The sequence below is a fragment of the Sphaerodactylus townsendi genome, linkage group LG14 (assembly GCF_021028975.2).
Source record: "Sphaerodactylus townsendi isolate TG3544 linkage group LG14, MPM_Stown_v2.3, whole genome shotgun sequence".
Taxonomy (NCBI): Eukaryota; Metazoa; Chordata; class Lepidosauria; order Squamata; family Sphaerodactylidae; genus Sphaerodactylus; species Sphaerodactylus townsendi.
In genome coordinates, this window is record NC_059438.1 from 37,826,184 (window position 1) to 37,850,419 (window position 24,236).

Genomic DNA, 24,236 nt, shown 5'->3' on the forward strand with positions numbered 1-24,236 from the left:
CATCCCACTGGATCGCCTCCTGATTTTTCCCCTCTCCGAGAATAGACCAAAGATCCGGAGAACAATTCAGTCAGTCAACCATCTTCACACCATCCAAGCAATCGGACCAGTCCCTGTTCAGGAGCAAGGTCAGGGAATTTACTCACTATTCTCACCATTCTCAAACCCAACAAGGACTGTCGGGCCACTTTACTCCCAAAATTCCTGAACTGGTTTGTATGTCTTCGTCACTTCAGAATGGAAACACTGAGGTCTGTGTTGGAGTCCCTTCTACCCAAGGAGTTCCTGACCTCCATAGACCCCACTGAAGCGCACTTCCATGTCCTATGTTTCCAGGCCACAGAAGGTTTCTCAGATTCTACATAATGGGAAACCATTTCCAAATCAGGGATCTTCCATTTGAGCTCTGCATGACACCGAGGGTCTTCTCCAAATTGATGATCAGCAGCTTGGTTGCCCTCAGACAGAAGGGGATTCATATCCATCCCTACTTGGACGACCTGGTCATCTGCGCTCCTTTTCTCCAGTTGGCTTCTGAGTACATGGAATGACCATTAGTCGCCTAGAGGAACATGGATTTTTGGTCAACATCTCCAAAAGCTCTTTGACTCCTTCTCTAACCTTCACGCACCTAGGTATTGTGCTAGATACAGTATCATACAAGTTATTAGCGACGAACCAGCAATACAATCCTGGGATCCAGAAAACAATTGACTAACAGGATCCATAATATCACCTGGAAAGTATTTGTTAGATGGTGCTGCCGGAAGTCTGTAGACCCCATCACAATCACGATGGTTGATATGTTATCTTTCTTACAGGATGGCATTCAGTTCATTTTGAGAGCTTCGACCCCATTAAGACAATTAGCTTCAATCTCTACAATCGATAGTTGGTTAACCTTAAAGCACTCACTCCTCATGCTTCCGGAGAGGCGCAGCTCTGAAGGATAAACCAGTCTGCCATAGATTTCCTACCTGGAAACGGAATACGGTGCTGATAGCCCTCACCAAACCACTTTCAAGCCCATCAGGGAGATCTCGCTGAAATACCTAAGACTGAAAACTATTTTCCTGGTGGCCATCACTTCAGCCAGGAGAATTTCTGAGCTCAGGGCTCTATCTGTAGGTTCCTTCCTTTGTGTCATCCATAGGAACAAGATAGTCCTTAACCCTAACCCATTCTTCTGTCCAAAAGTAAATTCCAGATGTCACAAACAGAAGGAGCTCTATCTGCCTTTTTTTTGTCCTGAGCTCAGACACCTGACAGAATGTGTATTAAATGTTAACACGTTAGATGTTAGGAGGGCTCTGAAAGCATGCATCCTCAGAACTGCACATACAAAACAGTTGGAAACCTTATTAAACTCTATTTCCCCTCCAAGGCTATGGTGCAAAATACACAACAGTTTCTTCATTCATTCATTCATTCATTCATTCATTCATTCATTCATTCATTCATTCATTCATTCATTCATTCATTCATTCATTCATTCATTCATTCATTCATTCATTCATTCATTCATTCATTCATTCATTTTTTCGATTGTATAGGCTTCCTCATCCCCAAAGGACTCTAGGTGGCTCACAACAACCCCAAACAACCACATACAGTTAAATTCAATTAATAGAATACATAACCATCTAAAACCAATAATAAATTAAATGAAAATCAAAGCAGCAAAGAACTTCAGTACAACAATACAATGCATGATTGGATTGGAGGCACCTGATCTAAAAGGCCGGGAGGGGCTGGCAGCGCCGAAAGATGGAAGCAGCAGGCGCTGCCAAAGATGGTGAATGTGTTGGGCGTTACGAGGGGGCAGCCGATCCGCGGCCAGCCTCATCAAAGGCCCGGTGGAACAGCTCAGTCTTACAGGCCCTGCGGAACTCACCAAGGTCCCGCAGGGCCCGGACAGCTGAAGGAAGAGCGTTCCACCAGGCAGGGGCCAGGGCCGTAAAGGCCCTGGCCCAGGTAGAGGCCAGCCGCATCATAGAAGGGCCAGGAACCTCCAGTAGGTCCGCCGTCTTTAGAAAAGAAACAACTAAAGGGGTACATGATGGAGGTTTATATAGTGATGTATGTTGTAAAGAGAGAACTTTTTCTCTCTCTTCCCAACTATTAAACTTGGGGATCCCCAATGAAGTTGATAGGCAATAGATTCAGGACGGAGAGAAGGAAACACATCTTTATTCAGCAAGTAATTAAATTGTGAAATTCACTGCCCGTTGACAAAGCGAAGGCCATGAGGATAGACAGCTTTGAAAGGGGGTTAGACAGATTGAAGGAGGATACGCCCATCAGTAGATGCTAGTCATGGTGAATACATCCCCCCCACACCACACACACCCCCGGGTCAGAAGTAGCAAACCTCTGGATGACAGTTAGGAAAAAACATCAGGGAATGGTTTTGGTCTTTGTGCCCTGTTTGTTGACCCTCCAAGGCAACTGGTTGTCCACTGGGTGAGACATGATGCTGGACTAGATGGGCCACTGGTCTGATTCATCACTGCTCTCCGTATGTCCTTATATAGACTTCTCCAATCATCTGCAGAAATGCAGCAGTGCAGATTCTGAATACACATAATATGGTTGTGTGTGTGTAGCCTTGTATCTTGTTTCCATGTTCCTTGCTTTCTTCAGTTCCTTTTCTTCATGGTTATTGCATAGAACGGGGCCCAGATTGGCTAAATATGAGGAATTTCGTGGTTGATTTCCTAGTAAATGATTTCATGAATGATTCAAGATAATGTTGTTGAGCAACTGGGCGAGTTTACTGATATGCAAACGAATAATGCGACATGCTTTGCAGACATGAAAGATCAAGGTGTTTACTACCCAGTTTACTACCCAGTTACTACCCAGTTACTACCCAGCTCGAGACCAATCTTGGGATGCCCTCACCTAAGCAACCCAAGGTTGAAATCTACTTAGTTTTAGATTAGATTCTTCTTTCTATCTGAGGAGAAGATGTACAACTTGAGTCTCTTACTGCCTCGAGTTGTTGATGCACAGGAAGTTGCCTTATATGGGATCAGACCACTGGTCCATCGAGGTAAGTGTGGGAGCATCTCTTCAGGGTCTCAGGCAACGTCTTTCGCATCACGTGCTACCGTATCCTTTGAACTGGAGATGCCGGGGTAGATACCGTACCACTGAGCCACTGTCCCCGTTGCAGCTTCCATGGATAGCAGTATTTTATCCAAGTTTCTAATGTCTGAAATCAACCTGAATTCCTCCTTTTGTCAAACAAGACTGACATTTAAAATCCATGAAAACTCCATGTTAACTTTCGCTCCTGTATTTCTCACAGACCACACGTTGCAGGAATGCTTGCTTCTGGTCTGCCCTCCGATCCGTTACCTAGGAAAGTTGCACGCCTTCTGTACTCCTCTAGAGAGAACAGGAGACTCAAGAAGGATGCCTGAACAATGAATAGCTGTCTTGGCTTGGAACAAATCGGTCTGTGCTAGCCAGCTCTCTGAACTGGCTTCATGTTTTGGAAGTTCTTCAGGAGGGACAGGGCGTTCTTGTGCCTGGCTGTCACTTAGGCCTGGCCTTTTGGATTAATCTGGGAGCACGTGAAGAGGCGACGACGAACGAGACGTCGGAGCAGACCCTCTTCCTACTGCGGCCAGCATAGCTAACAGGAACAAGATTTCAACTAGGAAATGAGCATCTGTTCCCTATGGAAAACCATTTCCGTGCCTTTTAAAGCTTGTTGAGTGTTAATTTTGTTGGGTATGTTTTAGATCTTGGGTTCTGTGAAAAGGTTATGCACGTCTCGTGCTAAATTTTGTGACTTGTATAAATTACGTGAAGGAAGCAAAGTTACACATATTTGTCTGTTTTGCTTTGTTCTGCCTTCGCTAATTATATGAAGAGGCAAAGAAATCACATGGCCCTTCTTCTGGCTGCAGAAGTGCCGGAGTCCCCGCTCTGCTCACCACCCCACGCCCTGGGGGCTGAGGCACCCCTCATTTAGCCTCAGACAGGGATCTTGGGGACTGTTAAGATCCTGAGCCACTTCCCTTAATACAGTGATGGCCAACCTTTTCGAGACTGAGTGCCCAAACTGCAACCCAAACCCCACTTATTTATCGCAAAGTGCCAACCCTGCAATTTAACCTGAATACTGAGGTTTTAGTTTAGAAAACTAGTTTTAGTTCAGTTTAGTTTAGAGGGTTGGCTCCCTCTTCCTCCGCCCCACCCACTTGAGCAGGGGCCAGCCTGCTCTAGCCTCCAGCAAATCCTGCGCGCACTGCTCTGTGCCTTTCTAGCATCTCTGCCTCCTCTGCACCCTCCCCTGCCCCCCTGGGCAGCAGCCACCTGGAGCACAGGCACCTGGCCCGCCAGTCGAGTCCTCCCTGCTCACCGCAGTGCTCACGTCATGCTCAGTGGCCCAGGCCAGCCTGGATGTGTGTGTGTATGGGGTGTGTGTGTGTGTGATTTTCCACCCCCCACATGATGAACTCTGTGTGCAGGTGCCCACAGATAGGGCTCCGAGTGCCACCTCTGGCACCCGTGCCATAGGTTCGCCATCACTGCCTTAATAGTTGGGCCCTGCAGTGGGCTTAGACTATGTGGGAAAATCCTCCCTGGCTATCCAAGCCATCACTCCCTTTATACCCCTTCCTCAATCGAGGCTCCTCCTTTGGCCCAATTCCCTGGTTCTTCCTTCAGAGCCTTTAGGAGTTCCCTCCCCTTCCAGCCTTTCTTTCCCTTTACTCTTGAGGGGCCCCTGGTCGCCCTTGGCTTGCTCCTGAGACTCGTGAGCCTGGGCCCGGTGCATGGTGCATGGTGCCTGGGACTGGGCAAGGCCTTTCCTCCTACAGGGTTGGGCCAGCCTCATTTCAGGCACTGCCTGATCCTCCCTTCCGGACTTCCTCTGGTCAGCCAGAGGCTTCTTACACTTATTGTGCATGCACAGATAGTAAGAATGAATATGCGATTGCACACGAGTAGAAAAAGGGATCGCAAAGCCTGAAGGCTGCACTGCACATATGCGCAAAACATGGGTTATAATCAGGTGATCCGTATGTGAACAGGCACAATAGAAAACCAGACTCTTGAGGTTCCTGTGCGTGTGTTACATCCTGTCAAGTTGTTTCCAACTGATGGTGACCCAATTAATGAGCAACAAAACATCCTATTATTGTCAGACTTGCGGAGGTCTTGCAAACTGGAAGTGTGGCGTCCTTTATTGAGCCAGTTCATCTCATACTAGGTCTTCTTCTTTTCTTACTGCCTTCAGCTTTTTCTGGCTGTCTTTTGTCATGATGGGGTCAAAATATGATGCGTGTGTTAAGCAGTTTAACACCTGCAGTCTAAAAACTTAGCCAGTTTTATTCCAGCCCTATTGGTGGTAGAACATGCCGTCAAGGTGCAGCTGACTTGTGGTGACCCCATAAGGTTTTCAAGTCAAGAGATGTTGGGAGATGGTTTGCCATTGTATGCTTCCAGGTGGACTGAGAGTTCTGAGAGAACTGTGGTTGGCCCAAGGTCACCCAGAAGGCTTGATGTGGACAAGCAGGGAATCAAACCTAGTTCTCCAGATCTATCTCTGATGCTATACCACACTGGTGATGGCCACTAACCTGGATAGCTTTAAAAGGGGCTTGGACAGATTTATGGAGGAGAAGTCGATTTATGGCTACCCATCTTGATCCTCTTTGATCTGAGATTGCAAATGCCTTAGCAGACCAGGTGCTCGGGAGCAACAGCCACAGAAGGCCATTGCTTTCACCTCCTGCAGGTGAGCTCCCAAAGGCACCTGGTGGGCCACTGCGAGTAGCAGAGAGCTGGACTAGATGGGCTCTGGTCTGATCCAGTTGGCTTGTTCTTATGTTCTTATGGCTGTCAGTTTAGTCTTAGTGGATGATAAATGGACAACAATGAACCGATACTGTTAACATCCAAGAGAGAGTAGCAAAGGGACCCCTCACCTCTCCTTAGTATATAATGGATGCTGTGCAGTCTAAGGAGAACCTCTCCTAAGCCCTGCTCCACTCATTCATCTGAGCCCTTCTTGCTAGTCTTTCAACATAGCCTCTCCCAGCTCCTTCTACCAGTGTTGAAAGTACGTTCTTAAGTTGATATAGTGTATGGAAAGAAAAAACAGGAAAGCATGCAAGGACCGAGGAGGTGAGTATATTAAAACCAGAATGTCATTTTGTGGCAAAATATGCTAAAGAGAGGAACCCAACAGCAGATGGAAATTGCTCATGAACATATTTTTTTTTGTTTCTAAATGGTTTCAAATGAAGGAATACATAAAAAACAGGATGGGAAAGCCTGGAAGAAGAAAGCTTAATATGCTTCTGAGGAAGGAAAGGGATATGTGACGCAGGCAGCAGGAGGAAGAGAGTATATTTCATGCATTAAAACAACTGTTTGGATACCGGTTGGCATGGAATGCTGCCACAAGACTGCCAATTGGTAGAATATCATGGGAGCAGACCATGCTATTTTACAAGAACTTTGCTGTATGCAGGTTTATGCACAATTCAGGGTGCTCTTTAATGCCTTGGATGGCCCGGAGCCACAATATTTGAGGGCTCGCCTTTTCCTATATGGACTTACATGGACCTATTTACTTCATTTGAGCTGCACCTTTCTCTTCAGTGGTTTCCAAAAGCAGCTTAAATTGTTTTCCTGTCCACCATTGTATCTTCAGAACAACTCTGTGAGGTAGGCTAGGCTGACAATGTGTGGCTGCCCCAAGCAAGCTCCCGTGGGATGGGGGTGGTGGTGGTAAAATCCAGGTCTCCCAGATCCTGTTCTAACATTCTAACCTCTACACTAGCGGTTCTCAACCTGTGGGTCGCGACCCCTTTGGGGGCTGAACGACCCTTTCACAGGGGTCGCCTAAGGCCATCGGAAAACCCATATTTCCGATGGTCTTAGGCAGTGGTGGAATCCAAAAATTTTAATAACAGGTTCCGATGGTGGTGGGATTCAAACAGTGGCGGCGCCGCACACATGCCCCTCCAGTCCCTATTGGGCAGGGAGGTTGCTTTAGTATCCCCTTCTCGGCACTCAGAAAAAATTAGTAACCACTTCTAGAGAAGTGGTGAGAACTGGTTGGATCCCACCTCTGGTCTTAGGAACCGAGACACAAATAATGTTTTGATTGGGGCTCACCACAACATGAGTAGTTGTATTAAAGGGTCGCGGCATTAGGAAGGTTGAGAACCACTGCTCTACACTGTGCTGGCTCTCATGAGCATCTTTACTTGAGATCTTCTTCAGAATGCTCATATTGTTTAAAAGTGTACTGACCACAAGAGACAGGACCTTTCCTGTAGTTGTGCTTTCAGAATTCCCTTCCACTAGTACTCATAAGTTTCACGTGTCAGACAAAGGCATTTTGTTGTCTTGGGCATTTGGCAATAATAATAAACATTTTATGGTTAATTAATGTTTTTGGGGGACTTCTACATTTCATTTTAATGGCTCCTGTTAGTATTTCTTTAGTATAAGTTATTTATATTTATTTTTCATGGGATTGTTACAGAGTGGTTTCATATTTATATTTGATCTCACAGTGAGTTGTCATAGGAATTGGGAGGTGGTGTAGAAATGGTTTAAATAAGGGACAGCAGGTTTCAGTGTATTTAGAAGGGTATAATTATGTTTGGGGGTTTGCTGTTAATTTCTGAGAAAGCGGGTGCTGTTGCCCAGTCCTGCCTGAAATGTCCCCCTCCCCCCCGGTTTTAAAAAAGGTTTCCAAATAGTAAATAAAATTGAGTGTTTTCTCCTGTAAATACTGACATGAAAGGTGTACCGTGCTTGGACAGGTGTACCATAACCCTTTGAAGACCCTCGTCATAGAAAAAGCCGTCCAGCTAAAGGGGAGAGTCCCCTCTCATGATAGCTCATGATAGTCTTTCTGTCTCTTCGTCTTGGATGCTGCAACACTCTGTTGGGCTCATTATCATTTTCCATCTTCCCTCATTTTCATGCTGCTCGTTTTTATTTATTTATATAAAACCTCTAGGCACTGTGCAAAAGTTAAAAATAAAACAGACCCTTCCAGGCTTACAGTTTAGTTGAGCATTTATGTATGCAAAATATTTTTATCCCTCTTTTTGGTTTCTCAGGATCCACAATGACACTTCAAAGCATCAGCAAATCCTCGCAGTAAAACCCAATTGATACTGCGAAGCACTGTGTGATTAAAATGGATCAGCGGGACGGGTGAACTCAAACGAGAGGAAAGCAGGAGACCAGGGATAACCAGCCCAGTTAATGTGAACCCCAGCCCGTTTTCCCCAAATGCCCCCTGAAATGGAGCAAGGCCCCAGAAACCAACTGAACCCAAAGCAGTTGTTTAAGAACTAGGCTTGAATGATGACACTTCTCTGTAAATAACCTGGTGGGCTCCTTTTGAATCGGTTGTTGAATGGGAACACTTTCCCATTGAACCTAAGTAATGTTAATGGTGTTCTCCGTTTCTCCCGGATTTGGAATCATACTTAATTGTTCCTCATTTCTTTCCATTCATTCTAGTGCCCCATCTTGTTTCTATCCTTTCAAAAACTGAAAGTGTGGAATGTCTTGGAGGCTTCCTGATACCTTCCTCCCCTGACCCTGGTATTCCTCCAGGCTTGGGATATGTACTTCTAAACCCTTTCTAGACTGATCCATAAAGCCTGGAAAGGCAGCAAGTCTCTCCTTTTCCAGTCATCCCAACAGCAGCGGATTCTCTTGAGCATACTCAGTGGAGCATGCATTGAATTCTGAGATGTCTAGAAAAGGGAGGTCCCAATGCTTCCTGGTTCAGTGGATGTGTTCAGAAGCACCTGAAACGGGGTCCTCTCTGCTTAGGGACTGTGGAGAAGCATCCAGCCCTGGTCTGCTGAAAGTAGATGCACAGAAGTGACCTTGTATGTTGTAAGCTTATCAGCATATAGATGACAATTGCACACATTTTTGTATATGGGAACATTTTATAGTTGCTTGTCTATCCATAAGAACAAGCCAGTTGGATCAGACCAGAGTCCATCTAGTCCAGCTCTCTGCTACTCGCAGTGGCCCACCAGGTGCCTTTGGGAGCTCACATGCAGGATGTGAAAGCAATGGCCTTCTGTGGCTGTTGCTCCCGAGCACCTGGACTGTTAAGGCATTTGCAATCTCAGATCAAAGAGGATCAAGATTGGTAGCCATAAATCGACTTCTTCTCCATCAATCTGCCCAAGCCCCTTTTAAAGCTATCCAGGTTAGTGGCCATGACCATCTCCTGTGGCAGCATCTTCCAAACACCAATCACACGTTGCTTGAAGAAGTGTTTCTTTTTATTAGTCCTAATTCTTCCCCCCAGCATTTTCAATGTATGCCCCCTGGTTCTAGTATTGTGAGAAAGAGAGAAAAATCCTTGCTACCATTGGTTATGTCCTTGCCACCATTGGTTATAAAGGTTTTTATTGTTTCTTTCTTTTCTATTTGGGGATTGTAATTAATATTTAAAAATTAAACAAACATGTGAGGAACGTAGATTGGCATTCCAGAGGAGCCTGGAGGGAGGGTTGCTTCCTGTAATAAGTGAGTCAGCAAAACTTATTTATAAACTGGGTAATTTTGCACTTAAGCTGTGCCGCTATCAATAATAACCTTACAACTTCATTTGTAGACTTTTTGATAAGAGCTCCGGCTATTTAAACCTTTGCATTTGTAGCAAGTGAAACGGCCTCCCCGTTTTCCATGAACTGTTTCCCTTTGTTGGCCTTTCTCCTTGTTGACCTTAACGTTGATTACATTTGTCATCAACAGTGTTTCATGCTAAGCCAGTTCCCTCTTCCCTTGATTTTTCAGTCAGCTTCAAATGCTGGTTAAGATGGGATTCATTTTACCGACATGGTCCATGTCGGAATTAATAAATGCTTAGATGTGGTTAAAATTAGCATGGGAATGGGTATGGAATTCCTGCATGAGAAGATAGGAAGGAATTGGGCGAAGGGAGGCCAGGATCTGGTAGCTCTCGTGCTTATTTCAGCCGTGGCTGGGAGATGAGAACCCTTCCGCCTCCCTCTGCCCTGGTACAAAAAAATCAAGGTGTAATCCTAGGCTCTTGTGTTTCCTTGAGTGTTTGTTGTAGAGTGTGTATGTGTGAGGTGGTGGTTTGCCGTTTCCTTCCTCTGCAGAGTCTTTCTTGGTGGTCTCCCTTCCAAGTACTGACCCTGCGTAGATTCTGAGATCTGACGAGAGTGGGCTATACCAGTGATGGCGAACCTACGGCACGGGTGCCAGAGGTGGCACTCGGAGCCCTCTCTGTGGGCACGCGCACACAGAGTTTGTCATGTGGGGGTGGAAAATCACCTACCATACACAGACATCTAGGCTGGCCTGGGCCACTGAGCATAATGTGTGTGCATCACGGTGAGCAGGGAGGACTCGGCTGGCAGGCCTGGTGCCTGTGCTCCGGGTGGCTGCTGCCCGAGGGGGGGGGGGGCAGAGGAGGCAGAGATGCTAGAGAGGCACCGAGCGGTGTGCACGGGACTTGCTGGAGGCTAGAGCAGGCTGGCCCCTGCTAGAGTGGGTGGGGCAGAGGAAGAGGGAGCCAACCTTTTTTTCCCTAAACTAAAACCTCAGCATTCAGGGTAAATTGCCGGGTTGGCACTTTGCGATAAATAAGTGGGGTTTGGGTTGCAGTTTGGGCACTCGGTCTCAAAAAGGTTCACCATCACTGGGCTATACCATGCTGCTGTTCCTCTCCTTGTGGTGGAACAGGACATTAAAAAGAAGCTGTGTCAAGAATTTACGTTTTTAAAAGGGCATCGTGATGAAGACTGCAAGGTTGCATAAGAGCTTTTAATTAGGAAAGTTTATTCTTGCATTTTTCAGATAATTTTGCATTGCACATGAAGTACAAGTTAGACTTTTAAAACTTTGCCTTACAAAGATCATGGCATAATGTCATTTAAAAGCAAGCAGTGCCCTCCTTTTGCCAATGCTGTGGTATCCCAAAGGGTTATTTTAGAGCAGTTCTGCCTTATTTTTAAGGGCTTGAAGTATGAACAATGGTATAAATCTACCATCTAGTTAAGTGTCTAGCAATGCAAAAAGCCCCATTTGGAAGCTGCGTGGCTATTTCTGTTTGCTTAAGTAATGTAATATGTTAGAACTGTAGATCAGCCTCCCCCTCTCCCCGGTGTAACTAAAGTTACTGTAATTCCAGGTATAATACCAAAGTTGTGTTCTATCTAAGGCGCCTGTGAGGTGTTGCCTTTTACTGCCCCTTCCATATCGCTTTGACTACTGCTTACCTCTAGACTATAAACATACTTGCCTGCTAAAGCACTGGGGAAGAGAAGAGGTGGTATTGTTAAAAGCAGGTGTACCACAGTGAAGAACACACCATTTTCTGATCTTTGTCTCTGCTTTGAGGTATTGACAGCAAGATTAGAAATTATTTCTGGTAGCCACGGTGCAAGTTTAGGACTCTGGGTGCCAAGAGTGTCCTAAGCAGTGGCGTAGCGCCAACGGGGTAAAGGGGATACGACGCCCTGGGTGTGGGTGTAGCCGGGGCGTGAAGGGATTATTCCAGGGGCAAACGGTGGCATGGCAGGGGCGCAGGGCATGCACATGTAGTTCCCCTTTGCTCTGCCTCAGGTCCTAAGCAGAGTTACACCTTTCTAAATCTCTTGAAGTCAGTGGGCTTGGAAAGATGTAACCCTGCTTAGGATGGCATCTTGAACATAACTGATTTTTACACGTGTTGGGGAGACTTTGTTCTGGGTGTCTGTGCTATCAGCACTGCTGTAGGTTGACACTAGACAAAGGACCCTATCTGTGGTGGCACCCTCGTTACAGAGCTCTCTTCCAATAAAGGGGAAGACCCAACATGACTCTGTGAAGGAAGCTGTGGCCTTCGAGAGGAAGTTGTGGAGGACATTGATTCATAGAGTGGCCCTGAGTCTGAAGCGACTTCATGACACTTACACACGACACACACTTTTACCTGGTATCAACGTCAAGCAGAATTTGGACAAACAGCTCGATGAAATGTGCAGAAGAAGCTTCAGTACCCCACTCCCTGGCCCTAACAGTGGCTAACCCTTTTACTGATGCTGTAATGTAATGTAAACAGGAAGTTCAGGTGCACGTTTAATGCAACACCTCCATGGCGACCTTGTGCAGTGACCATAACCTCTTGGTGCTGAACCCAGCATTGTCTTTGTTCAGATTTTGATTGCTTATTTTCAGAAACGAATGCTCGGTTACTTAGTAAATGAGCATATTTTCTTGTTTTAACCATCTTCTCTTATACTTGTAGGTTCATTCTTCAGTCCAAAAAAGTAATTCACAGCCAGCTTTTAGAAAAGCAAAAAATTGCAGAAGAGAAAATTAAAGAATTGGAGGTAAGTTTAGGCATCTTAAGAAGATAACACTTTTGTGTGTGTGTGTGTGTGGGAGGGTATTTTTATCCTCTCTTTTATCAGAACTGAGAGATTTTGAAATCAAGGCCCGTTTTAATCACTGAACTCTTGGATGGGCAGCAGGTCTTCAGTGTTGCAAATAGCAGTATACTTCCTGACCTGTAGACTCAGCTCAGATTTCTTGTGAAACTCAGGGTCACCGGAAAGAGAAAAAAACTTACTGAGTTGCTGTCTTGGCATATTTCAGCTGGCGGACCTCCACTTTGGCTAACCCTAGTTGGTCTCTGGTTGACGAACATAGTCTTGTCAGTGTAAATTTGAATTAGGATACTCTTGGTAATGAGAGCAGATCTATGAGTGCAAAGCAGAGAAGTGTTCTATGATATTCTGAAAGAGTGTATAATGAGGTAATCGGGGTATGTTTTGGGTATGACATGCATCTAGTTTGCCTCCAGGTTTTTGTGGCCATTGCACAGATGTTGTGAAAAAGTGTTTGCTTTGAAGTGCATGGTATGTAAACCTTTTTATGAAAGGCAAAGAAAATGCCTCTCTCTCTCTTTTTCCCAGCGGGAAGGAAGCACTTTTTGTATTGCATGTTTCTTGTCTGAGGCTTAACATTGAAAGTGTTTTAGCAAGAAAAAAAGAGAAACTTTTCTGAGTGACTGTAGAAATTCTCCATGATGGTATTTCCCCAGCTAATAGTTCTGAGCCTGGAATCGAAACACAATTTTTATTTATTAGATTTGATTGTACCTATCCCGCAAAGAGGTCAATGTGCCATGTGAGCTATTTCTACACCTCCAAACAACTCATTGAAACAGGTTAGACAGGGAGGATGTACCAGCTCAAAATTGTCATGGTAGAGTCTGGAAGCTGCCAACCTCTAAGTGAAGTTTGAATATCTCCCGTAATTACAGTTGATTTCCAGACTACACTGATCAGTTTCCCTGGGGAAATGGCTACTTTGGAGGGTGGTACTATGCTCTATTGAGATCGCTCCCCTCCTGAAATCTTCCCCTCCCCTCCCCAGGCAAGGTGTGATAATTTCACTGCTTCTTCCCTTCTTCTCCATTCCTTGAGCCCCATGAAAGCTTGTCCCGGGGGTTAGCAGATCTTCAGAAGCTGCATAGCGGAAGGTATGCTGTGGAAAAGGGGAACTGGCAAAAAAAGTCATCCCTTTCTTCTAAAGACCACTTAAGGGCACAAGTTTTGTTAACATGGTTGGATCCTCCCCAGGATCTTGTTAGCAGGCCACTTAGCCAGAAGAATTTGATGTGACTTTGTCACCTTCTCGAACCTAATTCAAAATGGCCTGTGGTTGCCTTGAGCTTCCAGACAGCGTTTTAGCAGCAGGCAAGCAGCTTAACATTCCCCTCTTGGGGTCGGACATACGTTGATGGTTGTTTCATTTTGTGCAAGTGTTCACATGAGATTTGGGTAGAAAATTTAACAAAATGGTAGCTTTGAGGTATTGCAAAGACTCTCCCAGCATCAGCTGATAGGGCAGAAGGCCTATTAATCTTTCAAGGGAAGTAATATCGGAGTAGCTTGTTCAGGGCTCCATCTTAGTCACATGCAAAAGGCCATGAAGAATCATTCTAAGTTGCATCCGTTTTTTCCATAAAATCTGTGATATTTATGCAGTGCGCAATGTATTACATGAACACTCCGAGCCTCTTGCAGCCAAGGGACAAGCTGGCAGTTCCTTCCCAGTCTTCTGGCCATGGTAGTCTGTCAGTGAGCATTGTCATGGGCTAGCGTGCCCACCACGTTGTACTGGGATGCCAACGAGTCAATGTGCCACCCTTTTCCTTTCCATGCAGCTGCCAAAGGAGCCCTGCCACCCAACGGTTAACATCTTTCACAAAGCTGTAGGCCTGGCAAATATGTTCTTGCTGTGATGGGCATTATCTGTCTGTATATGGATGCGTACTGAAGATCTCCAGCACTTTCCTAGTCTTTGAATGTCTATTTTTAACTATTTATTTTGAATGGAAGGGAGGGATAAATATGCTTACGGACAACTGTGCTAATGATATGAAGCAGGCTAATGTTTTAATTACGTTTGGGGCTGAATGTCAGGTCCGATCAGATGGAGACTGAGTCTCTTTGACTCGGCAGCTAAGGACAGCCTTGGCGGCCAGTGTAGGTCAGATGTCTTTGAGGGAAAATGGCAGACGGCTATATTTGTTCCTCTTTTGAAAATGCGTTTAAGAATAACAGCTGTCAGTTCGGAGTGGCGATGATCACGGTACCTGCATTGCTCAGACAGTTGGCATTGAAATAGCCCTCTGGACAGTTTCCATTCTTTTCTTGCACAGGCTTTACAGTTACTTTAAAAAAACCACCCTTTCCCGTGCTGTTCACTGTTGAGGGATTTCTTCAGCCATTCTGTTAAGCTGGGTGCATGCGTGTGGGTATGGGGTGGGGTGGGTAAATGCACGGAGATAGAGTCCGAATTGATATTTCACGATAGGAAGTTCATAGAAGGCACAGCCGAGTCGTGCTTCAGACGTGGGGCTGGCACTTCAAAGTGTCAGTTGTTTATACTGTGTGCTGGAGCCGGCTGTGTCAGCACTGGTCGTTCTTCAGAGATGCTAAGCAGGAGTCAAAATGCAAGAAGTATCTGTCAGATGTGAAAAATGATCACAAAGCTGTCCTTAGGGTTATTTTTATTTTGTATGTAGCTTGCCCTCGGTGGTATTGTGAGCCCTCGAGGCAGTTTTGCAGCAATAAAAATGTCTTTCAAGGTTCAAACCTCAACTCCAGCTAAGAAAAGAAAACGATTTCCAAGGGCTCGTTCTTTGTAATGCAGCAGCTCGTTGTAATTATATGCTCCATCAACTTGTGCTGAACTTCTGCTTGTGGGAGAACATAAGAACATAAGAACTAGCCTGCTGGATCAGACCAGAGTCCATCTAGTCCAGCACTCTGCTGCTCGCAGTGGCCCACCAGGTGCCTTTGGGAGCTCACATGCAGGATGTGAAAGCTGCTGCTGCTTCTGAGCACCTGGTCTGGGAGGAAACACTACTTGGTTTCCTGCCCTTCCAGGGAGCTTGCTGTCCTGAGCAGAGTGGATGGAGCTTCCTTATACTTACATACAACCTTGATGGCCTTTTAGGCAGGAAAGTGTCTCTGCTCTGAGGCACACTGGGGTGGCCTTTGAAACAGGTGAATTTTGCCAGAAACAGAACAGGTTTTGCAGGGAGTTGTTCAGGGCTGCAATCAGTTAGAATCCTTGGGTACCCCTTTTACTACTGGCCTAATCACATACTTTTTAGCTGTTCTCATTTTCCTGGTATTATTAGGTTTAATGTCACAGCTGCCAGTTCTTTAGCTGGTTGTTGGCTGGTTGTTGACTTACCCAGAGGCCCAGGACATTGTAATGCACAGGTGTCAAACTTGTGGCCCTCCAGATGTTATGGACTACAGTTTCCATCATCCCCTGCCAGCATCATGCTGGCAGGGGATGATGGGAACTGTAGTCCATAACATCTGGAGGGGTGCGAGTTTGACACCTATGTTGTATTGGTGTAGTATTCATGTGGTTCCCAGCAGGGCTGTCTTCTGAACCTGACAAATGTTGATTTTGTCGATTTGAAGATGTTTCGAGTGCTGCCCAAGTATTTTTGGAATGGTTTTCAGGGTGCTGATTATCACTGGGACGACTTCAGCTGGTTTGTGCCATAATAGCTGAATCTTGATTTTCAAATCATGGTATTTAGTGACCTTCTCATGTTCTTTTTCAGTGACCCCGTTGTCACCACGTATCACTGTGTCGACGATGGTCGCTTTCTTGTCCTTGATCATTGTGATGTCCAGTGTATTATGTGCCAACATTTTGTCTGTTTGGATTCCAAAATTCCACAAGATCTTGGCCTTATTATTTTCTGTGATTACAACAATTACTCCTCCTCCTCCTTCTTTTCTCCTCACACTTATCCTCTTCCAAGTACTCCATTGCTGCAGTGTACCATCTTCTGCCTCCTATCATAAATTTGCCCAAGGGTGAGAGGCAGACAGAGAGAGAGGGAGACTTACTTGTGACCCTTTTGCGAGTGTAGCTAAGTTGATACTTGAGTGAGGAGGTGGGGTCCTGGTCCATGCACCTAGCTGCGGGGCGGTTAATGATTGCCCAAGGTCTGTGCATGCTTCTCCTGGAGGCGACCTCAGGCATCCTGATTGGGTGATTCCCAACTCATTCTCAGGGAGGCAGGACTTAATTCGTTGTCACTTCCTGTAGAAGGCTTGGTCACCCATCTTGGTCCAGTATTCTTCCTGCCTCATTAGAAAGAGCAGGTCTTGGAGCTAGCTCCAAGTCAGCCTTTTGTTCCTTTTTTCCTCATTGTTACCCATCCTATCGTCGAAGTCTTCGTTTGTGTGAGTCTTGTGTCGACCCTCCTCACCCTCCCCCCCGTGTTAATCGTTTCCCGCCAATATAAATAGCAGAAATATCTTCTAAACAGTGGCAAATGTTTGCTGACCAAAAGCAATGACGAAGTCTACAAGATCACCAGGAGCAAGCATTGAAACTCTGAGCTGCCTAGTTCCAGAGACCTCTTTCACCAGACGCTGGATACGTGGCCTCGTACGAGAATGCCCTTTCTGTCTCAGCTAACCAACTCCTGCACAAAGATGGAAGAACGCCAAGCAGGACTTTCAAAGGCCTACCTTAACAGGCAGATTTGAATGGGACTGGGCTGCCCTTTGGGCCACTATGTAAGCCCATTTAGCCCAGAAATAAGTTCTTTCAGGACTGGTAAAATGTGTGCCCTCCTATCCTTGCGATTGCATTCTGAATTCATTGTGGTTTCTGAGTGGTCTTTCAAGGCCATTCCCAATAAAGCGTATTGTACTAGTTCAGTGGACGTGATCAGACCAGAATCCTGGTGCACTGAACAGAGCAGGGTCATGTTTTTCCAGGAATGGTGACAGGAGATGGTAGCCTCAACTTGACTAAAGCTGTTTATGCCACCAATAATCCTGAACGTCCACCTGTGAGACTGAATCAAATAATGCCCCAAAGCTGCTTGTCTGATCCCTTGGGGAGAACGCAGCTGTATTTGGAACAAGATGAATCCTGTGCCTTTGGCCATGAAGAGTTTGGCCTATCTGGATTAAACAGTAGTTCATTTATACTGGTCCAGAATTCTAGGCTGCTGTCACATGCTGTGACAGAATCCGAGGTCTTTTCTTCTGTCGGTCATACAGCAGAACCTCCTGCATCCCTCAGAGGCCTGAGAGTCGGAGCTCCTTGTGGCCTGTGCCTCAGTTTCCTTGCATACCTGGCAGCATGCTGTAGGAGCAGCAGTGGCGTAGGAGGTTAAGAGCTCTTATCTGGAGGAACCGGGTTTGATTCCCAGCTGCCGCCTGAGCTGTGGAGGCTTATCTGGGGAATTCAGATTAGCCTGTACACTCCCACACACGCCAGCTGGGTGACCTTGGGCTAGTCACAGCTTCTCGGAGCTCTCTCAGCCCCACCTACCTCACAGGGTGTTTGTTGTGAGGGGGGGAAGGGCAAGGAGATTGTAAGCCCCTTTGAGTCTCCTGCAGGAGAGAAAGAGGGATATAAATCCAAACTCCTCACCTCCCTCTCTCCTCCCTCCCTCCCCTTCCTCCCTCCCTCCCTCCCTCCCTCCCTTCCTCCCTCCTCCCTCCCTCCCTCCTCCTCCTCTCAGGCTGGGCTGTTGTTCATAAATCTCATAGTACATGCAGGCCTTATTTGAGTGGGGAGCTGTGTTCTAACTTGAGAAAGTGCCATTATGTTTGCACGAAATCTTTATCTTAGAATTAACACTTTATACTTTCAGAAGGAATTTGTCCTAACTTTTGGGTGGTATTCATTCTCTTCGCAGCAGAGCTGTCTAACACTTTCCGCAGGTCTTTGCTTTGTGTCCTCTTACAGTGCATTTATTTCATTCACTTGATGAATGTTTCTTCTTACACATTGATTTATATTTGTCTCTAGTTGTGCAGGCAGGATTCTCCGAGCTGGCCAAAACCGGATGACTTCTGCCAGGGGCACCCTCTGCTGCTTTGCCCATTTCCAGGGACGCCTGTCAAAGGATTGGGGAGGAGGATTGACCTTTCTTTTGCTTCTTCTAGAGCAGGGGTCTGCAACCTGCAGCTCTCCAGATGTTCATGGACTACAATCCCATCAGCCCCTGCCAGCATGGCCAGTTGGCTGATGGGATTTGCAGTCCATGAACATCTGGAGAGCCGCAGGTTGCAGACCCGTTCTAGAGCTTATTTTTTTGAGTCATCTGCTTCCTTTGACCACATGGACAGCTGGCTGTTGTTACTTCCTGGAGGTGTAGCCCAAAACCCGGATGTGTTTGGCTAGTTTGGGCGGCAGCAGCAGTAGCAGCTGTGAGAAGTGTCTGGGTGCAAATTGCCGGGCTGTGCTGCTCTGGTTTTGTTTCATGACCATCCGGCAACTCCTTGTGTAATCCCAAGAGACTAGGAAATTTTGCAGTCCTGTTGCTGATATTGGTCTTACTGGGCTTGTGACACACACTTCTAGGCAATAGGATCAGGGTTTGGGAAAGTAAAAAGCTATAAATCTCCCTTACACTGGTCAGATCATTGGTCCATCCAACCCAGGGTACTGTATTGTCGTGCTGATATCCTGCTAACTGGCATCCTTCGCTGTTGGAGATGTCAGGGTTCGAACTGAATGCCTTCTACATGCCAAGCACAGACTGTGCCACTGAGCTGTGCCTCTTGTCAGGACTGTTTGTAGTCAGGGGAACCACCTGCTTGCTGAAAATAGGTCTCTCACTATCATCTTTGGTTGCCGGTATTCCCAACCATAAGAACATAAGAACAAGCCAGCTGGATCAGACCAGAGTCCATCTAGTCCAGCTCTCTGCTACTCACAGTGGCCCACCAGGTGCCTTTGGGAGCTCACATGCAGGATGTGAAAGCAATGGCCTTCTGCGGCTGTTACTCCCGAGCACCTGGACTGTTAAGGCATTTGCAATCTCAGATCAAGGAGGATCAAGATTGGTAGCCATAGATCGACTTCTCCTCCATCAATCTGCCCTTTTAAAGCTATCCAGGTTAGTGGCCATCACCACCTCCTGTGGCAGCATATTCCAAACACCAATCACACGTTGCGTGAAGAAGTGTTTCCTTTTATTAGTCCTAATTCTTCCCCCCCCCAGCATTTTCAATGGATGCCCCCTGGTTCTAGTATGGTGAGAAAGAGAGAAAAATTTCTCTCTGTCAACATTTTCTACCCCATGCGTAATTTTATAGACTTCAATCATATCCCCCCTCAGACGTCTCCTCTCCAAACTAAAGAGCCCAAAACGCTGCAGCCTCCCCTCATAAGGAAGGTGCTCCAATCCCTCAATCATCCTCGTTGCCCTTCTCTGCACTTTTTCTATCTCTTCGATATCCTTTTTGAGATGTGGCGACCAGAACTGAACACAGTACTACAAGTGCGGTTGCACCACGGCTTTATATAAGGGCATGACAATTTTGTATATCCTTGATATATCGAGAGGTGAACGTACAAGAGTAAGAGAGGAAAAGGGGAGAAAGAAAGAGACCAAATAATTTCAGGGGCATCGTAATAGATTGCGTGCAGCTCCTGTGTTAGTTCAACAGTGTCTGGGAGGAAAAAATAATGTTTTTCTTCCCTTGTTTTTCAGGGAACGTGACGCACAAGTCACGTGACAGCCCTTTGTTTCCAGAAAGCGTTATCTGTTTCCATTATGGCACTAGCTGCATTCCCTTTTTAAATGTGGCATTTCAGAGCACTCAAACTTTGTGAAGCTCAAAAGGATGTGGAAAACCCGCACTCTTCCTTACTGGAGGAAGTGGTTCGAGTGATGTGTGTTCCCTGGTCCGACTTGATAATCCCTCCTCTTGACTATTCTCAGCCTGCTTAGTTGTTGGGCGTTGTCAGATGGGGAGGCTAAAAATAGCAAATATGGGGAGGCTGCCATGAGAGGGCCTTCTCCCTCGCTGCCGTTTGATGCGTTTGTTGTTGCCCTAAGAGAGGGACAGAAAGTGCCTGCTGGCAGTGTGGAGGAGTGGGATTTGTTTTAATCTGCTGGTGCGTTTCCTGATTCTCAAACTTCTGTCACAACATATTGGACAGGCAAAGCCCCAAGTTGGTATCTGCCCATCTTCAACCAGTATTCACCTCCTCTAAACAGAAAAGGAATACAGAGATGTCGATCCTTTCCACATGGCTTGACAGCTTGTGGTAGGAATTGCCACGATGCTGTGGCGTAGGAGGTTAAGAGCTCATGTATCTAATCTGGAGGAACCGGGTTTGATTCCCAGCTCTGCTGCCTGAGCTGTGGAGGCTCATCTGGGGAATTCAGATTAGCCTGTGCATTCCCACACACGCCAGCTGGGTGACCTTGGGCTAGTCACAGCTTCTCGGAGCTCTCTCAGCCCCACCTACCTCACAGGGTGTTTGTTGTGAGGGGGGGATGGGCAAGGAGATTGCAAGCCCCTTTGAGTCTCCTGCAGGAGAGAAAGGGGGAATATAAATCCAAACTCTTCTTCTTTTCTTCTCTTGATATATATATTGGAAAGGTCTTATAATCTAAAGTGGCTTTTCCCAAGTTTTTTTAAAAGAAATCTGGTAATTTTGTTGTGCAGTCCATATTCATGGGTTGAACTCAAGCATTCGTTTTTCGAACAGCGTATTGTTTCGGTGAAACTTCTCATGCAGAGGGGGCTGCTGCTGTACATTAGCTTGAGGTCTTCAATTTTCCATCTGTTCTTCGCCGTGATGACTAATGGATTCGACTAGCTCAGGGAGTGGAAGATCTGCTTATTCCCTCTGTCTGTGGCCTTCCCTCCTTTTGGGCCCAAGTCATGTTTTAGAAAGCATGGGTTTGGTGATGCATAGATCCTTCCCAGCCACCTCCTTTTCTTCTGCTGCCAGACGCCCATCTGCTCAGGGTTGTACTCAGGGAGAACAGTTTTACAGCCCAAGTGGCGTAGGATCTATCTCTGGAATTGCTCAAGTAGCGTCCGTGGCACAAGGCACCTTTTGGCAGCTTACAGCCCCATCTGAACCTGGAGGCGGAGGGACACGGTGCCAATGCGGTGGCGCCCCACCACCGGCAAGAGGACTTTCTGGCAGCAGGGGCAGCAAGAAACAGCTCTGAAACCCTCTTGCCTCCGGAAAGCCCCATAGGACTAACAGGTTTTATGCCACCAAAAAGGTGGTGTAAATCCGAGGGCCAGGGCGCTGTGTTCGCAGCCCTCAATTCTGGGAGGGAGTCAACTAACTTCGGCTTCGCCCCTGAGAACTCCCTGGCCGGCCCCTCCATGCCGGCGACTGATTGGGATGCCAACACAGCACTGCCGCAGCCTGGGCTTCTGTGTTTTGTGGTGTGGAGCTGAGGGATGGGCAGCTGGCGGCGCATCTACCACCACTGCTGAGCTAAGTGCCCCGGGGAGGGCAAATGCGCTGGAGCAAGGCCACGCCGCTCCTTAATGCCCTTTTGGCCCCTGGCCATTGGATGTGGCTGTAAGATGGGTACATCAAGTGCAGCCCACTAGAGAGAGCCAAGGCATACGTATCCATGCTGTTGTGTAACATTCAGGCTTAAACTACCATAACGTGAAGTCAGGAGCTGCCCCTGGAGATGGTTCAGAATGTTCAGTTGATCCAGAATGCAGAAACTAGCCTACTGACTGGGAGGTGATAGGCCTTTCCCACTTTGCCAGTGGGGAAAGGGCTGTACTAGCTTTCTGTTCATTTTCTCCTGCAATTGAAGCTCCTGACATACGCGTGAAGCCTGAACGTCTTGGAAAGAGGATGTCGGAAGAACCACTGTCCCTCATGCGAACTTGCCCAGTTCCTGTTTTTCAGTAAGTAGGCAGGGTGTAACCAGGAGGAGAGCCTCTTTAGTGGTGGACTCCATTTATGGAACACTCTCCCCGCGCACATTAGTCAGGTGCCAGTATGACCTCTTCAGGGGCAGCATTAAAATGCAAGTAATGTTAATGTTAGTAGCATTAGAGCTATTCATCTTTGTGTCTCCCCAAAAACCCGACACTGTTTTCTTGTGAAACAAGTGGGGAAGAGCTCACTTCTACTATTTATTTACCTAAACCAGTGGTGGTGAACCTATGGCACGGGTGCCAGAGGTGGCACTCAGAGCCCTCTTTGTGGGCACGCGTGCACAGAGTTTGTCATGTGGTAATAGTGTAATTATTTCAGGGAGATCATTAGCATTAAATCTAAGACCTAGTTTTGGGGGTGCAGTGTAGGTAACCCTGTTAAGCGCTGTTAAACCCTACTGATTTTCATGGGAAGAACGAAAGCATGATCCTTTACCTGGGAGTAAGCTTGGTTGTTGGCAATGGGGTTTGCTTCTGAGTAAATCCTCCTAGGGTCGTGATTCACCCGTTGGAAGCATTGCACAGTTGCTTCAAAGCAAAGCCACCGACTACCACCAAGCTTACTCCCGAGTAATGCGTGCCTTGGAGCCAACCGTTTTTCTATACTAAAACCTCAGCATTCAGGTTAAATTGCCGGGTTGGCACTTTGCGATAAATAAGTGGGTTTTGGGTTGCAGTTTGTGCGCTCGGTCTCGAAAAGGTTCGCCATCACTGACCTAAACTGTCCACCCCTGGGAGGAGCCACTTAAAGATGATGAACGTGGAGTGTCATTTGCCCATGTTATTTTTGCATGTGATGGAGAACTCGAAACATAATAATATCAAGCACATAACCCTGACACTGCTAAAAAGACAGGCACATGTTGTTCATTTACAGGTATTCTTGATCACTGTCATCACGCCACAGGGATCAGGCAGCCTGGGCTTCTGGGAAAGGGCCTCCTTGGTCACGAGCAAGGGTCCTTAGACTCGAGGGACTCCTGAGGGAAGGTCTGTCCCAGTCCACCCTTGTCTGGCTGCCGGGCAGCAGGCCATGGGCCTCGTTTTTCATTTGTGTTGATGGCTTCTTTCATTAACCGCCGCCGCCGCCGCGGCCGTTGTTGTTGTTGTTGTTGTTGTTGTTGTTATTATTATTATTATTATTAATTCGGCTTAATAGACCGCCCAACCCCCGTAGGGCTCTGGGCAGTGTACAATGAGACATAAAACAAATACAATATAAGGTCTCATAAATACAATATAACGATAAAACATTAAAATTCATCAAAATACATTATAGCAGCAATTCCAGAAATTACAGATAAAAATACACGCACAGATGCATGCACAGATGGCGCCCAACCCAAAGACCAGGAGGGCCAGCATTTCCCCAAAATGGATGGAATCAGGCAATGCTGAAGATGGCAAAACTGTCGTGGGGGCTGCAGAGGGGGCAGGCAGTCTGCGGCTGGCATCCCCAAAGGCCCGGTGGAATAACTCGGTCTTACAGGCCCTGTTTAGAATGATCTGTTTAGAATGATCGCACTCCTACACTTAACTGTTTAGAATGATCGCACTCCTACCCTTGAAGGCTCCTGGATGACCTTGGGCTAGTCTCAGTTTTCTCAGAACTCTCTCTGCCCCGCCTATCTTATCTCATTGGGTGTCTGTAGTGGGGAGAGGAATGGAAGCAGTTTGGAAGCCCCTTTGAGGTTATTACGGTGAAAAAAAGTGGGGTATAAATCCAAAAGTTATTGGACTGCTGGGGCCACTGGGTTAACTTTGGCTCGTTCTGCGTGGATGTAAACATATTTCAGGAAATGAGTCTTGACGTTATAGCAAATGAGTTCATCAAGAGAGCAAAAATTCGAAGAAATCCATTCAGAGTTGAATAATTCTAGCACAGTGGTGGCGAACCTATGGCACTCCAGATGTTCATGGACTACGATTCCCATCAGCCCCTGCCAGCATGGTCAATTGGCCATGCCGGCAGGGGCTGAT

The 24,236-nt window shown here is 46.6% G+C and overlaps 1 protein-coding gene across 1 annotated transcript in view; it reads left to right on the forward strand.

Annotated features, from left to right (window-relative positions):
- Nucleotides 1-24,236, forward strand: part of PFDN1 (prefoldin subunit 1) — a 52,965-nt gene that overhangs the window by 11,838 nt on the left and 16,891 nt on the right. The window contains exon 3 of the mRNA XM_048515192.1: nt 12,275-12,359. Within this exon, the coding sequence (XP_048371149.1) occupies nt 12,275-12,359 (85 nt within the window). The remainder of the gene's footprint in view (nt 1-12,274; nt 12,360-24,236) is intronic.